This window comes from Callorhinus ursinus, unplaced genomic scaffold (assembly GCF_003265705.2).
Source record: "Callorhinus ursinus isolate GAN/ISIS: 27379988/994484 unplaced genomic scaffold, GSC_fseal_2.0 scaffold10, whole genome shotgun sequence".
NCBI classification, from domain to species: domain Eukaryota; kingdom Metazoa; phylum Chordata; class Mammalia; order Carnivora; family Otariidae; genus Callorhinus; species Callorhinus ursinus.
The window spans coordinates 40,824,659-40,850,182 of NW_027397072.1; the positions used below are offsets into that span (position 1 = coordinate 40,824,659).

Sequence of the window (25,524 nt, forward strand, 5' to 3'; positions counted from 1 at the left end):
CTGTAAGTAGATGCAGACACTTAATGATGTACTTCATTGTAACATCTAAGGTAGCTGGTGACTTATCAATGAAGTTTATTTCAGAATCACCAAGAGAGTGTTAAAATATGGGTCTCATAGGGTTGAGAATCACTAATTTAGTGGATCTTACGCAGAATTTCTTGTAAATGTAATAGAACATAAAATTATCAGAGTACACTGCAAATAGGGCAGTTTCATGAAACTTTTGTTTCCATTATGTGTGTATTTTCTGAATGTTGTAAAAACGTATTTCTTGCTAGAATTCAGGGTCAAATAAGTTTGCAAGCCACTGTTAAAGTCCCTCCCCTCCAACCTCCCCCAATAACTAAACAGACCAGCGGTCAACAATCCTCCTCCAAGGCTGTTCCCCTCTTGGGCTCTCTGCAATCTATTTCCCATCTCTATGTTCTCTTCCTCTCTCTAAGGCACATGCAATCTCACCTTCCCCGCTTCCCACATGCATGGGTTCAAGTCACTCCCTCAATTTATTTTTTTACCTTTTCTGTCTTGAAAGCAAGCAAGCAAATACACAAAGAAAAACTATGGGCGTGGCAAAAGGCAAAAAAAAAAGTGACCTTTTTAGGGGCGCCTGGATGGCTCAGTTGGTAAAGCACACGATTCTTGATCTCAGGGTTGTGAGTTAGGGACCCAGTAAACATTACTTAAAAATAAAATCTTGGGGCGCCTGGGTGGCACAGTTGGTTAAGCATCTTACTCTTGGCTTCAGCGCAGGTCCTGATCTCAGTGTCATGAGATCAAGCCCTGAGTCAGGCTCCCCGCTCCGCGAGGAGTCTGCTTGAGATTCTCTCTACCTCTCCCTCTGCCCCTCCCACTCATGCTCTCTCTCTCTCAAATCTTCAAAAAGAATTATAAAAAAGGGGTGCCTGGGTGGCTCAGTCGTTAAGCATCTGCCTTCGGCTCAGGTCATGATCCCAGGGTCCTGGGATCAAGCCCCGCATCAGGCTCCCTGCTCCGCGGGAAGCCTGCTTCTCCCTCTCCCACTCCCCCTGCTTGTGTCCCCTCTCTCACTGTCTTTCTCTCTCTGTCAAATAAATAGAATCTTAAAAAAAAAAAAAAGAATTATAAAATAAAATTTTTTTTTAAAAAGTGATCTTTTTAGGCATGAGGGAATCCAGAAAGCAAAGAGGAAAGGCAGAGATATGTCTACAAAAAAATGAAAATCTTTTAGAGGAGCCAAGACACCATATAACAAGGCAAATACGACTGGGAAAAAAGTCCTATAGTATCAAAAAGGTTTAATATCCCTAAGACCGACAACAATCAGGAAGAAAGAAGCAATTCTAGTGAGGGAGGAAAAAGTGAGTGCAACAAAATTTTTTAAATGAAAATTAGTCATACCCTATGACCCAGTAGTTCTTATTTCTAGGTATATACCTAGACACTTAAAAATGATTAGAATTAATGAGATAATTTATTAAAAGTCTCTCAGGTTTTCTAGGTATAAAGTAATAATAGCAAAAAGAGACATGTATTTTATCTCTTATTTTCAAATGTTTATTTGCAGTAGTTATTTGATTTCCTGTCTTAATATGTTCACTTAACTGGAGGTTCTTAAAAAGGGTAATATTACTTCTGAGAGGACATTTTGAAAATTTGGTTATCACAATGACTGGACGTCACCTCGGCATTTGGGAGGTCGATGCCAGGGATTCTAGAAACTTGCAATGTGATTACACAGTGAAAAACTGTCCCACCTTTCCCATGGCTTTAAAATGTCCCAATTGGAAAAAAAAAAAAATGTCCCAGGGAAGGGATGCCTAGCTGGCTCACTTGGTAGAGCATGTGACTTTCGATCTCAGGGTCGTAAGTTTGGGCCCCACATTGGGTGTGGAGTTTACTTTATTTATTTATTTATTTATTTTAAAGATTTTTATTTATTTATTTGACAGAGAAAGAATGAGAGAGAGCATGAGAGGTAGGAGGGTCAGAGGGAGAAGCAGACTCCCTGCTGAGCAGGGAGCCCGATGCGGGACTCGATCCCCGGACTCCAGGATCATGACCTGAGCTGAAGGCAGTCGCCTAACCAACTGAGCCACTCAGGCGCCCTGGAGTTTACTTTAAAAAACTAAAAACAGGGGCTGGGTGGCTCAGTCATTAAGCATCTGCCTTCCGCTCAGGGCATGATCTCAGGGTCGGGGGATCGAGTCCCACATCGGGCTCCCTGCTTGGCGGGAAAGCCTGGTTCTCCCTCTCCCCCCACCCCCCCACCCCTTGCTTGTGTTCCCTCTCTCGCTGTGTCTCTCTCTGTCAATAAATAAATAAAATCTTTAAAAAATATATAAATAAATAAATAAAATGTCCCAACAGAAAAACCTGTTTATAATGACTTGAACTTACAAGCTAAGTCAGTGTTACATATAGATACTAAGTACTTTTTGCACGATTTTAACACACATTGAAATCATCAGTAATACAACTGTTTGGGTAAATTGTTCAGAACTTGACATCATGAGTTGTTCAAAAAGAAACAGCATCGAAGGCAACTTTGTTTAAGGTATGTGAACTGCCAATACATCTGTTAGGGATTTGCATTTGAGGCTGTCACATTCACAGTGATTCTGTATATAGGTATAACCTCTTTTGTTATTTCCTCTAATATAATCATGCCTGAGAATTTACATCTTGAAAGACACATTATTTTGTATTATTTTTTTATTTTTCCTCTGTATTACAGCATTACAGTGATTTCTTTAAAGTATGCAAGTAAGAGTTCTTTATAGAAAAATTCCAGTGAACAAACACAGGAAAAATGGTAAGAGCTGGAAAATCAGCATCTTGCAACCACTATGAAACAACAGATCCAGGCAGCCTACATCAGTGACAGCCCATGGAGAGACAGGCTGACATTTGAACCCACTGAGACAACCAGACATTATGGGCCTCTGAACAGGATATAATAAGTATTATGAAATGTTTAGTCCCTATGAAACATTCTTACCCAAACAAACATCTGCATCAAGCCTCTAGAACACAGTACCACTTAAACTAAATATGGGGAATGAAAGGATACGTTAAAATGACATCACAAAAATGTAAGCCAGAATGTGGGAAATACCAGTCCAGTTTCTTCAACAAATAAATGGCATTTTTAAAAGAGGAGAGGGCTGTTATAAATTAACAGAGATTTTAAAGGACATACCAACCAAATGTAGTATGTAGACCTTGTTTAAGTACTGATTTTAACAAACTAACTTTAAGAAGACACTTTTGAGACAACTGGAAAAACTGAATATGAACTGGGTATTAGATTATATTAAAGAATTATTGTTAACTTAATCAGGTATGATGATACTGTAGCTTCACATACAAGTGTGTGTGTGTGTGTGTGTGTGTGTGTGTGTGTGTAGTGTAGTGTAGTGAATCCCTATCAGCTAGAGATAAATATTGAAATATTTGTAGACAAAATGATATGCAGGTCTGGGATTTGCTTTAAAATGTTCAAATCCCCAAAAAGGGAGGGGGCTGGAAATGGATATAAAAATGGCAAAATGCGGATGTGTTGAAACTCAGTAACAGAAAAGGGTAATATATTAATTATGTGTTAATCTCAGTCGACTTCTTTAAAGTCCTAGAACAGAAAAAAGGGATACAGGATCATCTCCTTAGTTCTGTCTTCTGGTTGCCACAAACCTATGGATCAACATTCTGAGAGTTACTCAATCAGTGAGCAGCTCTTACACCATTATCTAATAAATCTATCCTGTCATCTAATAAATCTATGCTGTCCCTGAGGACAAGGACGGTCTTGGTCCGATATACCCTAGTGAAGGAGAGATACTGTATATAGTGATACTCTGATGTATCTATCCATTTTAAGCAAACTCTACGCCCAATGTGGGACTTGAACTCACGCGATCAAGAGTCCCATGTGCTCTACCAAATGAGACAGCCAGGCGCCCCTTGATACACCAATTAAGAAGCCTAATCAAAAAAAGAGCTAAGTTTGGTATGCTTGGTCTTGGTATATATTCTCCATGGATCCTTTTCACTACTATCTTTCATGGGCCTTTTCCTTAGCAAATTTGTTCTACTGTTCACAAAATCTCCTGTGTGTTTTCCTGCCTTGGCCTTTGTATTACACCCTCATTTCTGCCTATGGCATTGGTCTGGAATGTCTATCTGCTTCTACTCTATCCAGGCAAATTCCTTCCCTCAGTCTCCATGCCTTCATCTGAACACTTTGATTCACAGAATGTCAGAAAAGGAAGAGACGATTCATAGCTCTCACTGGCCTTTTAATTTTAAGTAGGTAAGCCTTTTGGTATCTCCTGTATTTTTATCCTTCCTGCTCCTTTAGGATGCAAATTCCTTGAGGGCAGGGACTATATCTTATATAAGGAAATATACCTTGCATATTGTTAGTACTCAAATTATACACAAAGAATTTAGAAGTATGATAAACAGCTGTTTTCTATATCGAAGATGAAAATGATGAAGATGGCTCAAATAATGAGTGCTTGTTATATGCCAGGCACTAGCCTATTTTATATATAATAACCACTGACCAACCACCCCAAGGTTAGTAAGCATTATGCCCATTTCATGAAATGATTCACAGAGAGATAAACAACTTACTGATATCACAGTTAGTAAGTGACCAAGGGGGGTTTGAACTCAGGCAGTCTGGCTCCAAAATGCCATTCTTAAATTTTACTATTTAGCATCTCTGAAAAAAACTTGAGTAAACAGGAAAATTTTACTCCCTGCCGAAGTCTAGCCTCTAGTATTAGTCTACAAACCAATAAATAAACTCTGAGCCTACAGTTTTGGGTCACTTCATCTCAACAGCATATACAAGTAGAAAATGGGATAGAATCAGAGTCATGGGATCTGAATTCTAGTCCTCACTAAGATCTCCCAAGTAGTACGACTCAGCCTTTCTAGAACACAATTTTATTTGGAGAGAAAAAAAAAAAAGGAAGGTTGATTTCCTTCTGGACCAAAAGGTCTATTATTCGATCTACCTCTTGATTTTATTCGTGAGAAAAAAGAACGAAAATAAATTCATTATCCAGCGGCCAAGCTGGCCTACCTCCCACAGCGCGCTGTCCTGGTCTAGACCTGTACCACTCTAGCACTGCCACAGGAGACACGGGGCGGGGGGGGGGGGGGCTCTCTACTCCATGCTGCCTCTTTCCTGCTACTTTGAGAAAAAAAGACAAGGTCGGAAGGCCCTGAAACAGACATTTACCTAATAAAAGGTTTGAGGAACTCAAGTCACAGTAAACTGGAGAGAGGAGCAACACAGTCCCATCAAGTCTTGACTTCAAGATCTCTAATGACCCTGCTGAGCCAATTCAGCTCCAGGTCACTCACCGAGGTGGCGTACACACCTCCACCTGAACATCTAACAGACATATCTAACCTAGTATGTCTGAAAGAGAACTCTTGACCCCCCCCACCTCCAAAAAACGTTCCCTCCCTCTTCCTGCCTTCCCTGTCTCAGTAAGTGGCCACCTTCCCACCCACATGCTTTGGCCTATACTACACCAGCACGTCCTGGTAGCCCTACATTCAAAGAATTAAGTTCAAATGTCTTACCAGGCCTATAAATGCCCCACATAATCTGGCCTCAGTTTATCCCTACCTCGTCTTCTCTCCTCTCCCTCCCTGCCTAGTCAGCTCCCAGCCACTCTGTTCCTCATTCTAACCCCAGGGCTTTATTTTTGATGAAGTCTCTGCTTGAAAGGAGCATATCTGGGGCGCCTGCGTGGCTCAGCTGATTAAGCCTCTGACTCTTGATTTTGGCTCAGGTCATGATCTCAAGGTCATGAGATCAAGCCCGGCATCGGGTCTGCTCTGGGTGTGGAGCCTGCTTGGGATTCTCTCTCCCTCCACTCTCCTCCCAACCACCCCTTCCCCGCTCAAACTCCAGCTCTCTTGGGAAGCAAGGGAGGGAGGGAGGGAATAAAGGAGGGAGGGAAGACCATATCCTCTGAAAGACCTTCCTGACCACTCTTAAAAATAGCCACACAGCTCACTCATTCACCTTCCAACATATTCAATCCTTACTGCCTCACTCTCCTTTCCTTTCTTCAGAGTATTTATCATGAGTCAAAATTAGACTACAGGTTTTTTTTCTGCCCTCTTCCCCCAATTAAAATGTAAGCCCCACAATGAGAACTTCTTATCTTTCATTCTCTATCCCCAGTTTCAAATACTGTGTGCCTACTGCACAGTACTTATCGAGTGAATGAATTTTCCCAGTTTTTTTTTTAAGATTTTATTTATTTATGAGAGACAGAGCGCACAGGAGCACAAGCGGGGGGAGGGGCAGAGGGAGAGGGAGAAGCGGACTCCCCGCTGAGCAGGGAGCCCAATGCGGGACTGGATCGCAGGACCCCAGGATCACAACCTGAGCCGAAGGCAGACGCCCAACCAACCGAGCCACCTAGGCGCCCGAATTTTCCCAGTTTCTAATATCTGCCAAAACCTGCTCTAGGTGCTAGAGATACCTTTAGCTGTTGACATCTCTCCTTCCCTTCACAGCTAAATCTTTAAGTAGCGTTCCTAACTTCTCATTTTCATTGAGGATTGAACACCCTGCAGTCTGAGCTCTCTAGTCCACTCCTCTAAAAGTACTCACTGAATGGGGCGCGCCTGGGTGGCTCAGTCAGTTAAGTGTCTGCCTTCGGCTCAGGTCATGATCCCAGGGTCCTGGGATAGAGTCCCACATCGAGCTCCTTGCTCAGTGGGGAGTCTGCTTCTCCCTCTCCCTCTGCCTGCCGCTCTGCCTACTTGTGCTATCTCTCTTGTCAAATAAATAAATAAAATCTTTTTAAAAAAAAAAGTGCTCACTGAATTCCACAACTTTCTTACTCTAATAGCTCCAGCCAATGAACACTTCATTCCTTGTCTTTTTTTTTTTTTTAAGATTTTATTTATTGACAGAGAGAGACACAGTGAGAGAGGGAACACAAGCAGGGGGAGTGGGAGAGGGAGAAGCAGGCTTCCCGCGGAGCAGGGAGCCCGATGCGGGGCTCAATCCCAGGACCCTGGGATCGTAACCTGAGCCGAAGGCAGACGCTTAACGACTGAGCCACCCAGGCGCCCCCATTCCTTGTCTTCTTGACCTATCTGCAGCAATACCGACTGAATCCTCCTTCCCAGAAAACCGCCTTCCTAAGTTTCAACGCCAGCGTTCTCTCCTGGTTCTCTTCCTACTCTCCAGGCTATTCCCATTGACACAGTCTCCTGCTCCTTAAATGTTAAATGTTTTCAATGGTTTAGTGATCAGTCTCCCCTCATCTTCTCAATCCATGTGTTCTCACCATCACTGCACAACCAACTCTTCTACTATGGATTAAGTCCAAACTCTTCTGAATTCCAGACCCACATGTTCAACTGCCTCTGGACATTTCTACCTGGATTTCCCATATGTACCTCAAATCCAACATGCTAAAAATGGAAATCACTTCTCTTTCCCCTGCTTCCTACCTTCTCCCTCAAAGCATATTTCTGTCTTACGCAGGCATCTTGGTGAATGACACTGCCCAACTAATCAAGCCAAAATTCTGAGTTTTCCTAGACTTTTCATTCTTCCACATATGTCTAATTAATCACCAAGTACGTCTCCTATTTGCATGCAGTACAGCAACTTTCTGATCTTACTGTAATTTAACTGTCCCCCTCCTCCCTGCAAATCCGTCCTTCAGGGCTATCCTTGTGGAACACAAAAATCAAATTCCTGGCTTAAAATTTCCTAAAAATTCACTCCCTATTACCCCACCCTCCGGACAAAGTTCATCGCGTGGCATTAGCCTGCCCCCACCCCGCCCCACTCTTTCTGCTTCAGTAATGCTAAATTTCTATGGTCTCTCCTCAAAGGAAAACCCTTTCTGTTCAAGTCTCCCTCCATGGGATACTCTCCCCAATACCACAACACCCCATAATCCATCAACTACCAGTTCAAATGCATAACTTCTCTTGGGATGCCTTCATGAATTCATCCAAGAAACAAAGAGCCTCCATCATCTACTGACTATATGCTGTAAGTATAAATTTATTATACTTCTTACGATACTGTATTATAATCACCTCTCTCATCTTAAGAGGGTTGGCTTTTTTTTTTTTTTGTCCCAAGTGCCCAACATAACATCTCCACTTAGGGATGGTATTCAAAATATATTTATTAAATGAATGGATTAAAGTAGGGGTCAGCAGGGGCACCTGGCTGCCTTGGTTGGTAGAGCATGAAACTCTTGCTCTCAGGGTTAAGTTCAAGCCCCAAGTTCAGTGTAGAGATCACTTAAAAAAATTTTTTTAAAGATTTTTAAGATTTCATTTATTTGAGAGAGAGAGAGAGCAAGAGAGAACACAAGCCAGGGTGAAGGGCAGAGGGAGAAGCAGACTCCCCGCCATGCAGGGAGCCTGATGTGGGACTTGATCCCAGGATTGGAGCCCAAAGCAGATGCTTAACTGACCAAGACACCCAAGCACCCTTTTTTAAATGATTTTATTTGAAAGAGAAAGAGAGCGAGTACGTGAGCACGAGCAGAGGGGAGGGAAAGAGGGAGAGGGAGAAGCAAACTCCCCGCTGAGCAGGGAGCCCGACACTGGGACTCGATCCCACGACCCTGGGATCATGACCTGAGCCGAAGGTAGATGCTTAACTGGCTTAGCCACCCAGGTGTCCCTTAAAAATAAGATCTTTAAAAAAATAAGTAAAATCAAGTAGGGGTCAGCAAACCATGGCCCATAGGCCAAATGTGGCCCACTACCTGTTTTTGTACAGCCTGCTAGCTAAGAATAGTTTTTACATTTTTTAATGTTTAGAAAAGAAATAATTTTCAAGGATATTTGGTGATGCCTAAAAATTATATGAAATTTAGATTCCAGAGTCCATAAAGATTTTTTGGATCATAGCCATGCTCACCTGTTTATGTTTAGTCTTGGCTGCTTTCATACCTCAACGGCGTAGAGTAGCAGCAATGCAGGCCATATGGCCCACAGAGCTGTATCTGCTATAGCTTGTACAGAAAAAAGTCTGCTGACCTCCAAGTGAAATATAAATGAACATGCGCTTTGGTTTCTGACAGAACTTGGTTCAAATCCTGGCTTTACTACTTACGATCTATCTGTGTGACCTAGCACAAATAACCCAGCCTTTCTCAGATTCAATTTCTTAATTTGTAAAATGGGCTAACGTATCTTGCTGGGTTGTTCTGAAATTTTACTAAGCCTTTTGATCAGGGTCCCTGCTGTAGGAACCAGTCTATAAAGTGCTCGGTACAGAGTTAGTTATACTTAATGTTGAGAAGTCAGGCCCTGGTTGGAGTCCCAGCTCTATCATGGACCATATAACCTTGGGCAAGATGCTTAACTTCTCAGTGCGTCGATCTCGTCTGTAAGACGTGGATGATAATATCTATTTCTCAGGACTGTTATGAGACAGAAAAGGGTTGGCCGTGTGAATGCTAAGCAGCGCCTGCAGACAGTGAGCACCTGACAAACAGCACGGTTAATACAGCAGTATCAATTCGTCTCTCCCCCCCACGCCTACCCTGCCTCTCACTGCTAGTCCAGGCCCTACCCTGCCTCTCACTGCTAGTCCAGGCAGCCTGCATCTACAGAAGCAAGTTAGTACCTGTGTGACAAGCGCTGGTACAGAAAAATGTACGGTCAGGAAAGGGCCTCTGTGGCCTGCGAGGCACATCGCAGCCGTGGTTCTCTGACGTCTCCAATCCTCCCTTTTCTAAATCTTTTCTTCCTTAGAAATCTAGCAAATCCCCAGGCTTCAAAGTAGGGAGCTATAAAATTCTTATCCCTAGCCAAGATTTCTCTCTCTTGAGCCCCAGGGTAGTATTTCTCAATTCCTGATTTCTACCTAATGGCCCAGCATCACCTTAAACTGAAAATGCCAAAAGCTGAAAAATTATCCTTCCCCCCCACTGTTCCCCATCTCTCCCCTCCTATCTTCCTCCTTTACTAGAAGAACCTGCTATTCTCCCAGGGCACAGGCTGGTTGTCCTGAAATTATACTTTAGTCCTTGTTCTCCTGCAATAAGACTACCTCAAGTCATCCTTCTCCTTTCGTTCCTATTGCCACTGACTACTTCAGCCCCCTTTAACTTCAAGCTTATTCCACCAGAAAAGCTCTGACTGGTCTCCCCACCACAGGCACCACTCTATACCGCATGCGCTACCACACTAATCTTCCTAAAACATACCAATTTTCACCATGCCTTTTTTCTGCTTAAAACTTTTGGTGTACTACCCCCTCTCCCATCCCATAATCTATATGGAAAAAGGCAAAGATGACTTCAGGGTGGCAATCTAAATCCTTACCTATCTACCTTGCTCCAGTCTTCCTTTTTAATCTTAGTCCCGTGATAAAAATACCACCACCTAACATTTACGCAGTGCTTTATTTTACTCAGAAAACATTCTTACCTGGCTTGCATTTCATCTCCAAAATAACCCTTGGAGAGAGGCTAACAGACCTCAGTATCTTTCTCTTACAGAAGAGAAAACAGACTTCTAGCACTGAGCTGGCAGTCAGAACAAATGGGCCCCTGTCCCACTCCCCCCTTGGATTCCTAAGTCAGTCAGTCTGTCTAATACCTCATTCCCACCACTTACATACAGGAGTCTTCTGTTCCAGAAACTCTGGTCTCAGTGTTGTCCCATCCACCTCTCTCCAACATACCTCATGCTTTCTTGGCTCTCTAGTTTACCCCCTACCATTCTCTCACTTGGTAGATGGCCCCAATCCCCAACTCAACTCTTGTTATAAAAATACAGTAATACAGTATAGGGAATACAGTCATTAGTACTGTAAAAACATTGTACGGTGACAGAGGGGAACTAGATTTGTGGTGATCACTTCATAATGTATATAAACATCCAATCACAATGTTGTACACCTGAAACTAATATAATATTCTATGTCAATTATACTTCAATTTAAAAAAAAACCCACAGTTATTTCTTCAAGTCTTCAGTTTAAATGCCACCCTTTTGGGAATGCCTTCTCTGACACCCAAAACCATTCTATTCATCACTTTCCAACACCATGGAAGTTGTAATAACTGAGTTGACATTTACTGTCCCAGTCATACTACAGCTAGTTTATCTCATATACTTGGACCTTCCAATACCCTCCTCCAAAAGGAAAAATTGTTAGCATCTTCTATTTGTCTCTGTACCTATCACAATACTTCACATGTAAGGACTTACAAAGTTTTGGATTAGACAGCGTTGGCCAGTGTTTTTTAAATAGCAAGTCAAAAACCCTGAGTAGAACGTGCAATCAATCTAGGTCACAACTAGCATTTTCCCCCACCTCACATGGGTAATGTGCCGAGGCAGTAGCAAGGTTTGAGGGAGGCACACGTCACACACACGCGGTGAGCAGCCAATCACCATGCTTAGGAACTACAAAAAGGTCAGTATTCTGTTGTTAATGAAACAATAGAAAATAAAATACATCTCTCATATTAAAGATGAGCGCTGTTTTGTGAAACTCTTACTTCATTACATCTGTATGTAACTGCTGGATCATAATATCAAATACATTTCTTACTCTGTGTTGTATTTTTTTCAAGTTTGAAAGCTAATGTAGATGACCCAATTTCTAGGCTCAAGCGTTTTACATTTAAACCAGAGAGATATTTGCTTTCTACCAAACCCCACACCCTACAAGAACCATCAGCTAAATAGAATACATAGATACACAGGGGCTGAGGAAAACAAATCTTAAAAGAGTAATGAGCGTAGGGGAAAGTTTGTAAAGAAATGTTCTTTAGAGATGTTGGAATGTGCTACAACACTAGGTATTTAGTTTCCAGCCTCTGCCATTTGTTTAGCCAAAAAGACCCCTCTATAGAAGGGCTCCGAAAATGTATTTCTCAATACTCACAATTAAAGGGCCCTCACCACAGCCCACAATACAAGGGTATATAGGATCTGGACCTGGCTATGGCCACTTCATTTCCCTTTCCCTCTCAATCATGGTCTTCCAGCCACAGTGGCCTCCATGCTGTTCCCAGAACATTCTAAGTTTCAGCATCTCTGCACCCGCTATATCCTCAGCTGTATCCTTCCTTCTTTAGATTTTATTTATTTGAGAGAGAGAGAGCGAGAGAGCGAGAGAGCGAGCGAGTGCACAAGCAGGCGGGAGTGGCAGAGGGGTAGGGAGAAGCAGCCTCCCCTCTGAGCGGGGGGCTTGATCATGACCTGAGCTGAAAGCAGGCGCTCAACTGACTGAGCCACCCAGGGGCCCCCTTCCTTCTTTAAATATCCTTCACTTAATTCAAATTTTTTTTCTTTTAATGTCCCATCTTCAAAAAGGTCCTCCCTGACCACAGTATGAGGGAGGGCCCCACTCTCTATTCCCTTAACACACTGTATGGTTTTTCATAATACTTGTCACCGCCTAACACTCTATTACACATTTATTCTTTTATGGTCTACACCAGGGATCCACAAGCTTTTTCTATAAAAAGCCAAATAGTAAATATTTTCAGCTTTTTGTCACAACTACTCAACTCTACCATTACAGTATAAAAGCAGTTTAGACAATATGTAAATGAGCAGATGCAGCTGTGTTCCAATAAAACTTTATCTACAAAAACAAGCCGCTGGCTGGGTTTGGCTCAGAAGCCATGTACCCCTGATATATTCCTTCTAATAGAATGGTTCACTAAAAAAAAAAAAAAAAAAAAAAAAAAAAAAAAAAAAAAAGAATATGAGTGTCATAGGGACAGGAATCTTCTCTGTTTTGTTCTCATTATGGTATCCTTGAGGCCAGAATAGTGCCTAGCCCCAGGTACACATTCAATAAATAAGTGTTGAGTAAATGAATAGTACTGGTCTGGAGTGGAAAGCCACAACTCTCTTCCACTTCGTTGGGTGACAGTAACATGGTATTCAAGAAGAATGAGGCCAAGGTCAGCAACTGTACTTCTCTTTAGTTAGTACCATACCATGAAAAATGGTACCACAACCACTGTGTGCCCGTCACCAGCAATAACCATCTCACACATAAATGCTTTGGTCATAACTGGGTCCAGGGAGAAGCCTGTTAAAACACAAATGCCTTGGCTCCGCCCCCAGAAACTCTGATTCAGTAGGTCCACGGTAGGGTCCAAGAATCTGCATTTCTAGCCAAGTTCCCAGGTGATGCTAATAGTGCTGGTCCTAAACTACTCTTTGAGAACCAGTAGGTAAGAGCATCCAAAAACCATAGAGTACTAGTATTTTTATACTATTAAAAAAAAAGCCATAAATTCCTGATGTTCCAGTGATCTGGTTGCGGGCGGGGAGGGGCGTACTGAAAAAGAAGAGAACCATAAAACTGTTCCGTGGGAATGTTGCCTCAGTGAATTGAAGGCAAACACCACAAGGTCTTTAATTTTTTACAGACCACCTCCCAAACACTCTGTTTTTACTTGCAAATCTAGCTCTAACTGGCTAAAACAATACACCAAACAGGTAAAAAAGAGAAATCACCAGTGGCCGACTAACCGTGATAGTGGGCTATTAGCTCATAATCAGTTTTCTTAAAATTACTTAAAAAAAATTTTTTTTTTAAATTTTTTTAAAGTAGGCTCCACTTTGAACATAGGGCTTGAACTTAGGACCCTGAGATTAAGAGTCTCATGCTCTATGGCCTGAGCTAGCCACATGCCCCAATTTTCTTAAAATTACTCTGAGGACGAATCATAACCACCTGCTTTTCTATTGTTAGATGCCAAAGGCCTTTTCCAGATGGGATACTAGAAAGCCAATCTTACTACAATGAAATACACCTAAAATAAATTACCAAGCCTGGAGGTCACTTTCTTCAAATGATAAAAAGTCTATCAATACCAGACAGAACCCACAACTACCTCCTGAATCCACCATAACAGAACTTGCAATGGACTAGTAACAATTTTTACAAGTTCTACGTTTGTCATCACAGAAGACTTAAAATAAACCCCCAAACTCACATTAAAATCACCCTGAGGCCATTATTTACTCTTCCAATCTGAATAGCCCACAGAGGGATTACAATTTATATACATTTGTAGCTATTTATAAAGTAGTTTTCTATTGTGATGGTTCTATGTTGCTAACATAGGTTAAAAAATAATTTTAAAGGGGCGCCTGGGTGGCTCAGATGGTTAAGCGTCTGCCTTCCACTCAGGTCATGATCCCAGGGTCCTGGGATCGAGCCCCATATTGAGCTCCTGGCTTGGCGGGGAGCCTGCTTCTCCCTCTCCCTCTGCTCATGCTCTCTCTCTCTCTCTCTCTCTCTCTCTCTCTCTCTCTCTGTGTCTCAAATGAATGAATAACACTTTAAAAAAAAATTTAAGGTTAAAAAGTAAGGTAAAATCTAGGTTCTTAGGAAAGAAATTCAAGAAGCAAAAATCCAGAATGTTAATGAATGGACCATTAAGACGGCAATACTACATCAAAATGTACCTACAAAAAGAGACTGTATGTGATCAAAAAATGTATTCGCAGACCCCCAATGTATGAGTCTAAAGATGATTCTCGGCTAAGATCAAGTATTTTTGATCCAAATTTAGTATCTGAACTCAAGTGTACTAACTGTAAAATATACACTAGATTTTTAAATTTTTTAAGAAAAAAGCATAATTTGTATGTTGATTACGTGTTTAAATGCTAATCTGGATATATTGGGCTAAAGTATTAAACTATTTAAATTAATTTCACCTCTTTGGCTTTGTTACTGTGGCTACCAGTGAATTTAAAGATTTATTTATTTATTTGAGAGAGCGAGCTTGCGTGCACACACAAGTGGGAGGGGCAGAGGGAGAAGGAACGAGAATCTCAAGCAGATTCCACACCAAGTGTGGAGCCTGACACAGGGCTCGATCTCACAACCCTGTGATCACAGCCTGAGCTGAAACCAAGAGTGGGTCCCTTAACCGACAGTGCCACCTAGAATCCCCCACCAGAGAATTTAAAATTACATGTGGCTTGCCCTAGATTTCTATTGTATAGTGATGGTCTAATCCAATTCTTTTTTTTTTTAAAGATTTTATTTATTTATTTGAGAGAGAGAGAGAATGAGAGATAGAGATCATGAGACGGAAGAGGGTCAGAGGGAGAAGCAGACTCCCCGCTGAGCAGGGAGCACGATGCAGGACTCGATCCCGGGACTCCAGGATCATGACCTGAGCCGAAGGCAGTCGCTTAACCAACTGAGCCACCTAGGCACCCTGGTCTAATCCAATTCTGCAAGCACACTTGCTATCTCCTCTTCCTTTGGGTGATTTCTAAAAAGCTTGTAGAAAATTATATGGAGCAAGAAAGAACATGAAGCTATGTGATATGTCTGACATGGAATGTCAGGAAAACCATGGGTCAGGTGCTCATCCACTGTCACTGCAGGTCTAATCACCATTTTTCCTAGGGAAGGGAAGATTAGTCCCTCCTCTGTGACCACTATGTATATCCATATCTACAGCCACACACACAAACTGCACACTTTACATTAATTTCAAATCTCAATTAACTGTATCAGAATCCCTAGCTTATCAGGCAGAATGTAAGATCTCTGATTATGAAAACTACCTGGTTCCCAATACCCAAACACCCCCAGCTACCTAGTAATGTGTTTCATTCTTATAGAAGAGACACATCTATAACAACTCCTTTAAGATTTTATTTATTTATTTGGCAGAGAGATAGAGCCAGAGAGCACAAGTGGGGGGTGGGAGAGGGATGACAGAGGAAGAGGGAGCAGCAGGCTCCCCGCCGAGCAGGGAGCCCGACGCGGGGCTCAATCCCAGCACCCTGGGACCATGACCTGAGCCGAAGGCAGACGTTCAACCAACTGAGCCACCCAGGTGCCCCCTATTTTTATTTTTGTTAAGATTTTACTTATTTATTTGTGAGAGAGAGAGAGAGAGAGGGCACATGCGCACGAGTGGGGGGAGGGGCAGAGGGAGGGGAAAAACAGACCCCCTGCTGAGCAGGGAGCCCTGGGACCAGGACCTGAATGGAAGTCAGCCGCGTAACCCACTGAGCCGCCCTGGTGCCCCTGTGGCAACCCCTTTAAATAATCCCCGCCTGTTTTACTGCAACGTCCTTAACTCCTAATTTAGAAAGTTTCTCATTTCCTTGCACTGCCAAACCTCTACAACCATAGAGGACACCAAAGGAGAATACTGGCTGAGGAAGAGCACCAAAAAGAAGTACCATCCAGGGCGCCTGGGTGGCTCAGTCGGTTAAGCGACTGCCTTCGGCTCAGGTCATGATCCTGGAGTCCTGGGATCGAGTCCCACATTGGGCTCCCTGCTCAGCGGGGACTCGGCTTCTCCCTCTGACCCTCTTCCCTCTCGTGCTCTCTGGCTCTCATTCTCTCTCTCTCTCAAATAAATAAAATCTTAAAAAACAAAACAAACAACAACAACAAAAAAAAGAAGTACCATCTAGTTTCTCACTCAACAGTTGCTATATAACCATTAAGCCTTTGCACCAAAAAAAACAACTCAATACAAAATTTAAACATTTTATCCCTTGAGCTCTTTTCTCTCTAAGCATCAAAACGATACTTATAAACCCAGGAGGAATAAGCTTCTTGAACATACTCTAACATATGCGGACATGTGTTGAGACATCTATAGTCTAAGGGCAATACTGTTAAGGAAAGAAACGTCCTGCTGGGCAGAATTGGAAGTATTGAGAGACTTAAATGAAAATAAGCTTAAAAAAGAAAAAGAAAAGAAAAAGGAGGGGGAGATGAATATTGCCAAAACATTAAAAGTACGTACATGATTTAATTACCCTGTCATAAAATATAAACTTCAAGGACTAATTCCAGCATACTGGAAAGGAACCACAGCCTGGGCAACAGGAAAGCATTTAATTCCCAGAGGTGTTTCAAACCCACTGAATATTATCATCCTGCAGAAAGGGTCACCAACTTGGGGCAAGCTCTGGAGATGACTCTGAGTGGTACTCAGTGCAAAGTCCATAAATATCCACTGAATGAATAAGAAAACTCACGCAAGGTGCAATTTATATTCAGGGCCCACAGCCAGTTAATCCGAAACCAGAGCTAGAAGTAGAACCAAAAACAGTACCCGGATCTAATCCCAAACCATTCCCCCAGGAGTCAGCCTCAAATTTTTTTGTTCTGTGTAGTTTATCCATCCCCTCTTACTTTTATGAAAAGCTCCAAATCCTCTTTGCCACATTCTCCCTCCTTCTGAACCAGCTTCCCAGATAAAAACAGAAGACGGCAGTTTCTAGTCTCACCATTTTTTAGACAAGTAACAACACCTCTAACAATCACCCACAAGTGTTCAGACGTCTGGCCTCCCAAAGGCCAGACACTGTGCTCGGTGGTAGGACACAAAGGGAAGCGGAACACTATACCTACCTTTCAGGTAGCTCCCTGGGGAGGTGGACAAGCAAACAATTACAGCATAAAAACATACTTGGAGAATAAGGCAGGAGTGCCACTAGGGGGACCCTTAACTTTACTGGGTGGGAGGGGAGGGTGACAAGAGTCTTCAAGGAACAATGAAAGAAAGAAAAGTCAAAACCAAAAGATAAATTATAATTGAATATGCCTGTGACTGTTCTACTAGCCCCCAAGTTAGCACACTAAAGTGACTCTAATGAAAATCCTCTTACTATTTAAAAAAAAAAAGCTGAAGTTCATGACACTGGCACTGAGTACTAGCAAGAGAGGAAAAAAAAAACCCCACACGATTCGGCAGGACATAATGCTAAACCTAATTAGTCATGATGTCAAGAGGCTTCACCCATTTATTGTCTGTCCCTCCTAGCTAAAGGTGACTTGACTGACCCACTCTTGTGATTTCAGCTGGTTTTTTTCCTAGCAGCAGTGATAGACTTGCAGGGGTCCATCCGTACTTCCAACCCTCCTTGCGTCCACGGGCAAAATTCGCTGGACTGCCGGTTGGCACTATGGCCATGGAAGAAATAAACTGACCATGTCCATGAACCAGATGGACCCACACTGCTTTTTTACTATCCAGAAAGACAACTAAAACTGCCATTAGCAAATACTGTGGGAGGGTGGTAAGAGAGGTAGAGTAGGGATGGCACCCCGGAATGCGCCTCACAAGGAAATTCATCTCTTGCCAGTTTCATAGCACACTGAGTTTTCACCTCCTGGTACGCGGCCCCAAGCTTCACGCCCACCTTGCCTAGCTGTCCTCCGCCAACAATGTCCTGTTCTCTTGGCGTAAGCATCCCAAGAACACCCTCTCTTCCTTCCCATGGAATCTAGGTACTATGTTCCCTTAGGAAACCGTCTGCCTTTTCACATATCTCCATCATGAATCAGGACACGGCTAATATATAAAAATAAACACATTTTTTAAAAAGTTCTGATTGTACATCTCTTAAGGGCTCTTTCTTCAATTTTTTTTTTTTAACAATTTTATTTATTTATTTGAGAGAGCAAGAGAGGGAACGTGTGAGTGCAAGCAGGGACAAGCAGACTCTGCGCTGAGCCACGGAGCCCATGATGGGCTCAATCCCACGATCCTGAGATCATGACCTGAGCCAAAATCAAGAGTTGGACGCTTAATGGACTGAGCCACCCAGGCACCCCTCTTTCCTCAATTTTAATGAATAACTTCAGCAACTGAAAAATCTATACCTTATCATTTATTTTTTTTTAAAGATTTTATTTATTTATTTGACAGAGAGATAGAGAGCACAAGTAGGCAGAGTGGCAGGCAGAGGGAGAGGGAGAAGCAGGCTCTCTGCTGAGCAGGGAGCCGGACATGGGGCTCGATCCCAGGACCCTGGGATCATGACCTGAGCCGAAGGCAGCCGCTTAACCGACTGAGCCACCCAGGCGCCCCTATCATTTATTTTTTTTTTAAGATTTTATTTATTTATTTGACAGAGACACAGCAAGAGAGGGAACACAAGCAGGGGGAGTGGGAGAGGGAGAAGCAGGCTTCCCACGGAGCAGGGAGCCCGATGCAGGGCTCGATCCCAGGACCCTGGGTCCAAGACCTGAGCTGAAGGCAGACACTTAACGACTGAGCCACCCAGGCGTCCCTATACCTTACCATTTAAAAAAACTGAAAAACATCATGGCTCCTAGCACAACACTAAAATTAATATGGAATTAATTTTTTATAAACAGGTATTTTAATTATGAACAGCATTTTACTTTTAACTCTGGGCGGGGGGCAGTGGGAGAGAACTGCACAAGGACCCGCGTGGGGGGGGGGGGGGGCAGAAGAGGGAGAGAGAATCTTAGACTTCACACCCAGTGAGAAGCCCAACAGAAGGCTAGATCTCATGACCCCGAGATCATGACCTGAGCTGAAATCAAGAGTCTGATGCTTAACCAGGCGCCCCTGAACTTTTATGAATATAAAATGTAGGAAATGTTTCCTTTGAGTTCATGGCTCATGAAAATAGCCCCCCAGGAATATTTACACTGTAATTAAAAAACACACTATTTCTAGGATAACCCAACGATACCTTAACCTTCACTAAAAACAGCTTCTGGAACCTCCAGTTTAAAACAAAAACACCAGGGCGCCTGGGTGGCTCAGATGGTTAAGCGTCTGCCTTTGGCTCAGGTCATGATCCCAGGCTCCTGGGATCAAGTCCCGCATCAGGCTCCCTGCTCCTTGGGAGCCTGCTTCTCCCTCTGCCTCTCTCTCTCTCTCATGAATAAATAAATAAAATCTTAATAAATAAATAAATAAAACAAAATACCAAAAAACCCGTAAACCTCAGCAAATGTATACGGTAAATGTTGTAAAGCTGATGTTTTGAAAATTATGACTCGTAAGTGCATGGATTTCTTCACTTTTAAGATATTGCAAGCTTAACCTAGGGATTTGTTTCACATCAGAAGTGTATTAAATTTTGGGGCGCCTGGGTGGCTCAGTTGGTTAAGCGACTGCCTTCGGCTCAGGTCATGATCCTGGAGTCCCTGGATCAAGTCCCGCATCCTGCTCAGCAGGGAGTCGGCTTCTCCCTCTAACCCTCCCCCCTCTCATGTGCTCTCTCTCTCTCTCTCAAATAAATAAAATCTTTAAAAAAAGAAGTGTATTAAATATTTATTGTAAAAAAGTTTTCAATCTTTAAACAGATTGCTGCTAATACATTTTAAAATCCTAAGACTGAAAGGAATTTCTTCCAGATTAAATTTCCAACTTAAAACAAGAAACTTATGACATTTTAACTTAAACACGAATGTCAAAATATGGGGAAAATGAGTTCCCAAATCAGTTTTATGAAATCATGAAATCGAAGACCCCAGAAATTAAGATCTTTACATTCTTATCTATCTTTCATTGAGAGTCAAGGTAAATGTAATTCACAATTTACTGAATTGAAAAAGTCTTAAGAATGTCATAATCGGGGCGCCTGGGTGGCTCAGTTGGTTAAGCGACTGCCTTCAGCTCAGGTCATGATCCTGGAGTCCCGGGATCGATTCCCACATCGGGCTCCCTGCTCAGCGGGGAGTCTGCTTCTCCCTCTGACCCTCTTCCGTCTCGTGCTATCTCTCATTCTCTCTCTAATAAATAAAGCTTAAAAAAAAAAAAGAATGTCATAATCTTTTAACAGATTATAGTTAAAATAAAATAAATGGTCTGACATGCGGGTAAAAATCTTTTCAGTGGGAGTCAATTTAGTTCACTTACAGGAAGGCAAAAGTCACCACATTAAAATCACAAGCCAATTACCAATTCTGGCTTTGTAGTTCCCAAATCCTAAAAACAAAATTATTGCACATCATTCTGGGATCATCAGCATGTATGCTTTTAGGGTCAGATAACATTATTTAGAGAAGAAAAAATTTAAATCTAATAACAACAGTGGCAAAATTTCAAAAAATGGTACAACTTTCAAAAGCTAGATTAATGGCTTACCTACTTCTGTACTTTACAGTTGGAAAATAAACAGTATCAGTTGCTTCTGAGAATAACAATATGATCACCTACCTGTTCACTTACTTGCTATCATTTTTACATATGAAAATCTTCTAAAAACTAGGGGAAATATAAATCCAGTAAAGGACTCTATTTGAAATCTCCAATTTTTTCCAAAATCAAGAGTAGCCCACCAAAAAGTTAAGAAGGCACTCAAGAAGAAGATTCCCTCTCTGAAGTGGGGAAATTCAGTTAAGAAAAAAGCTGGTAATTATTTTGTTATCAATTCATTTATCCATTCCTTATGGCATGTCTCACATTTGTCTGTGGATGCTGTGCCACCAAATTTAAGGTGAGGAACTGGGTCTCATTCATTCACCCACACATTCCGTGGTTCCTAGCAAAGTGCCCTATACACACTAACAACCGAAAAAAGGTTGACTGAATTAAGGCAATAAATGTGTTCCTAACTGCAGGTAATCAATTAGGCTCGAACTCATGCAAGAACATTCATAATTTCATTTTAGCTAATAAGCAATGAGTAATTTGACATGTTTTTAATTTGCCAAGCTATTAAATGGATTTTAAGCTCTGAATAACATTCTTGTTTTTTAAACATATTCAAAAGAAAGTGTGTAGTGAAACATTAAAAACATATTCTTACAAATAAAAAAGGCAATGACTGGTTTCACTGCGTGCAACATGGAACTAGATGGTGTTGGTATGGTGAACACAAAGTGACCCAGCACGGATGTAAAAGGTTTGTTAACAAGACAAGAACATTGCAAAGAGAATTAGAAGCTGGAAAAATGGAATTCTGGCTAGAAAAGTCATAGTGGGCAAGCAGGAGACTTAATACAGAGTACTACCGTCTCCACTCAGACAGGGTCTTGGGAAGTTGCGAAGCCTGTTTCCCACCCTGAAGAACAATTACTTCTCTACTGATCTACACGGTGCTGCTGGAAACTGAGGTACAGACCATGGACCGAACTTACCGTCACCCAAAGGAAACAATGGAACGAATACCAAGCAGAATGGGCCCTTTATGGGCTCCCAACAATTCCAGTTCCACCAACTCTCTAAAGCTCTAGTTGAGAAAAGAAGTAGGCAAAGTATAGCCCACAGGCCAAAATGGGCCAAGTTCGGCCACCTCCTGTGTTTGTATGGCCTGCAAGCTAAGAATGGTTTCTACCTTTTTAAATGGTAAAACAAAGACACATTTTATGACATATGAAAATTATATGAAATTCAAATGTCAGCATCCAAAAATAAGGTTTTCATTGGAACAACGCTGTGCTTATTCATTTCCATGTTGTCCATAGCTGCTTTTGTACCACAATAGCAGAGACGACAGAGACCTTACGGCAAACCCAGCCTACAATGTTTACTACCTGGCCTTTTACAGAAAAAGTATGCTGAACTCTGGCTAGAGCATTTCTTTATGCTCCTGGTTGCATCTCCTTTCTCAAACGTGGTCCACTGCTTCACAAAGTTGAGACTCTAAGCTTGACAGATGTCCATCTTGGGGCTGCGACGTCCAAAGTTACATCATTACATATAATATCCTGCAACTCTTTAGGGTGGGCACAAAGACAAAGTAACAAATCACATGCATTCAGAAGGCCCTGAAAAGGTAGCACAATCCAAATACAACATTACAGGCAGCACATTTCAGATCTTTTACCAGACTACTACATCCAGTTCTGGGTCACATGGTGAAAGGAAACAAGAACCACAGAGAATTTGGAGATTGGATAGATGATTAAAAGAGCTCAAAAATCATACCACTAAAGAAATGCTAAAAGAAATGGGATGTTTTTGCCCAAAAAAGAGAAAGGCAGAGAAAAGAACTAGAATAGTGAGGGTGTCAAACTCTGCATTTGTTGATAGATTAAATTTTTACTGATGAAAATAATGGCAGCCTGAACAAATACTCCACAAAACACGCATCTAATGAATTAAATGTGATTCTTAATGAGACTGCCACTCCTGCCTTAGACCATAAACTAGCCCCTTAAAAGATAATCACTTGTCAAATATTGTACTGTAAGTCTTCAACTGACGGATTAGAGGAATGTTCCTTTTTCAGAAACATCTGGCATTATGTAAGTTACCAGAAAAAGTGTGCTATTAATGTGCTGAGGTTCAGTAATATTCAAGTAACTAAAAAGTAACAAGTTTCATAACCATATGCCTTTCCACAGGACCAAATAGGGGGAAATGGGCTTAAATTACAGAATTTGTGTTACATTCAAGAATGTTCACGCTGTGGGATTTTAATTACTCTAAAAGATTACTGACGGTAAAGGAATCTTCCCAGGACAACATTCAATTAGAATGGAACTATTTGGATGTTATTCTGAAGCGGAAGAATGGGTCTCAAATCAATTCTTCCACTGCTGATTCTGTAGTTTTAACTCTCCCAGTTCTTATGAGTAAGAGAGCCTGCAGCCATGCTCAGTTTCATTTTGTCTTGACGGTGGTCAATGTACATACGACCACATCTGACATAAACTTCAAGATCCCAAAATAAAATTTGGCTGTAGCTTTAATAACTTTTAAATTACAGAGATAGAGTATACATTCCCATTAAGTAGGAAAAATTGGGAAAATGGGCATAGTTTCCAAATATTTCCATGAGCCGAAGTATCTTATTATCTCAAAATGTCCAACACTTGCACACAGTAAGTGAAGATGGTATTTAGTTTTGAGCCTTGTAAAATACAGAATTCTTGAACACAAAATGTTCTTTGAGTCAATCTTAACACTGTAATTAATAATACAAACTCTGAAACTTGCTCTAAATATAATTTTAGTCAACCTAAGTTTTTCAACCTCGAAATTCTAAGGCCTGCATTTCCCTAAGAAAACCCTTGCAATGGTGTGAACCACAAACTAAACTGACTCACTAAACTTTCTCCACTCCTACATCACCTATGCAGGATTTTAACATGAAGAGTACACAACTTGCAAGCCACTTATACAATCTTGCATTAACCTCTACCAGGATAAACTTTTCGCCAAGTCTCTTAACACTTTTTTATTTATTTAAAGACCTGGGGTAGTGAGACAAAGAAAACACAACCCCCTCCCCCTTTTCTAAACCATATGGCAGTAAATTGAAGTTAACTTCTTTTTAACCGGCTCAACGCCTATACATCGGTCCTAAACATGTTTCTCTTTGTGCCCTGGGACTGGGCTAGAACTGTCTGTTTATTTGCAACTGTACCCCAATCATGTTTTTGGATCGAAAAACAAGTCCAAAACGCCCCCTGACCATTAACAGACCTCACCACGGTCATTTACCAAAACCTGGTTAGGTAGGTGGTGCACGCAGGGCGAGGGGCCCGCGCGGCCCGCCCGGAGCGAGTCCCGCTCTGCCCGGGTGATCGAGCAGGGAGTTTACTCGCCCCGGCCGGGCCGGATCCGCCCCGGGAACTTGGTTACCCGAGCCCAGGGACGCGCCGAGGCCTAGCCGCGAGGCCGGGGCGGGCTCCGGGTGGCGGGGGCTTCCCGTTCCCCGGCCGCAGAGCCTTCCCGCCCGCCCCGCGGTTGCCCGCAGGCAGGGGCACTCCCCGTCGTCTCCCGGCGACCGGACGCGCCTGCCCGGTCCACGGACGGCTCCTCTGTCTCCCGCCGCCGTCTGCGGCCCCGTTCGGCGGCCGCACCGAGCCCTTCCGGGGCGGCGGGAACGCTAGGCCGCGCCGCAGCCCGCGGCTCCGGGGCCGGCCAGGCGGGCCACGGCGTCCGGTATCAGTCCCGAGGGCCGGGCTCCCGCCGGTAACGGGCCCCGCCGACTCCCCTCCCCCTCCCCCGCCCCATGACAGTGCAAACCCTCCGGCCGGCCCGGCCGCCCCGCCTCCGGCACCAGGCCCAGCTCAGGGCCGCGGCCGTGGCGGCGGCGGCGGCGGCGGCGGCAGCGGCAGAGCCGCCACGGCTCTCCGCCCTCGCTCGCTCGCTCCCAGGCCAGGAGCCTCGGGCCCGGCTCGGGCTCGACCTAAGTCTCCGCCGCTTCCCGGCCGCCCTCCGCGGCGCCTGGCCCGGGCGGGGTAGGCCGAGGCCCGGGCGGTGGGGGCGGGGGCTCCTCTCACCTTCATGTCGGGACATCCTAGTTCAGACGGTGGCGGCGCGGCCCCTCCCGGGCTCCGGCTGCAGTGTCCCCGGCGGGGTCCCGGCGCTGCCCGCGCCGGCCGGCCGATTCCCACTCGACTCCCGGGCTCGGCCGCGGGGGCGGGGTGGGCAGGGGAGCGCTCCCGCGGCGGCGGCGGCGGCGGCGGCGGCGGCGGGGAGGCGGCGCGGGGCGGGAATGGGGCCGGGCCTGGCCGGGGCTGAGCTCCTCCAGGAGGCGGGTCCGACGCCGCGGCTCCGCCGGCGCCCGCCGTGACTCGGTCACTCTCGGGCCCGCCGGCTCCCGGCTGCGGCGCCGCGCTCCGCAAATCCCGCTCCTCCCCTCCCCCGGCCCGCCCCCCGCCCCTACTCCCCCGGCTCCCGGCCGCCGCCTCCTCCTCCTCTTCCTCCTCCTCCGCCTCCTTCCGCCGCCCGCACGCCGGCCCCGCCTCTCGCTGCCCGCGCCGGGCCCAGCCGCCCGGAGGCCCCGCGGCCGGCGGTCGCGGCGGGGGCGGCGCGGCCAAGCGCCGCGCCG

The 25,524-nt window shown here is 43.8% G+C and overlaps 1 protein-coding gene and 1 non-coding gene across 3 annotated transcripts in view; both read right to left on the bottom strand.

Annotated features, from left to right (window-relative positions):
• KCMF1 (potassium channel modulatory factor 1) overlaps positions 1-25,139 on the bottom strand; it is a 75,032-nt gene extending 49,893 nt beyond the window's left edge. Inside the window, exon 1 of one of the 2 annotated variants that reach the window (XM_073897467.1) lies at positions 24,974-25,139. In XM_073897467.1, coding sequence (XP_073753568.1) covers positions 24,974-24,989 — 16 coding nt within the window. In that variant the 5' untranslated portion in view covers positions 24,990-25,139. Of the gene's footprint in view, positions 1-24,170; positions 24,274-24,973 lie in introns of those variants that run through there. The other variant, XM_073897468.1, reaches the window with a different exon arrangement.
• LOC112821336 (small nucleolar RNA U13) lies at positions 11,326-11,430 on the bottom strand. Its single transcript, XR_003207405.1, has one exon. It is a non-coding gene; the product is annotated as a small nucleolar RNA U13 (small nucleolar RNA).
• Positions 25,140-25,524: the final 385 nt, after the last annotated feature.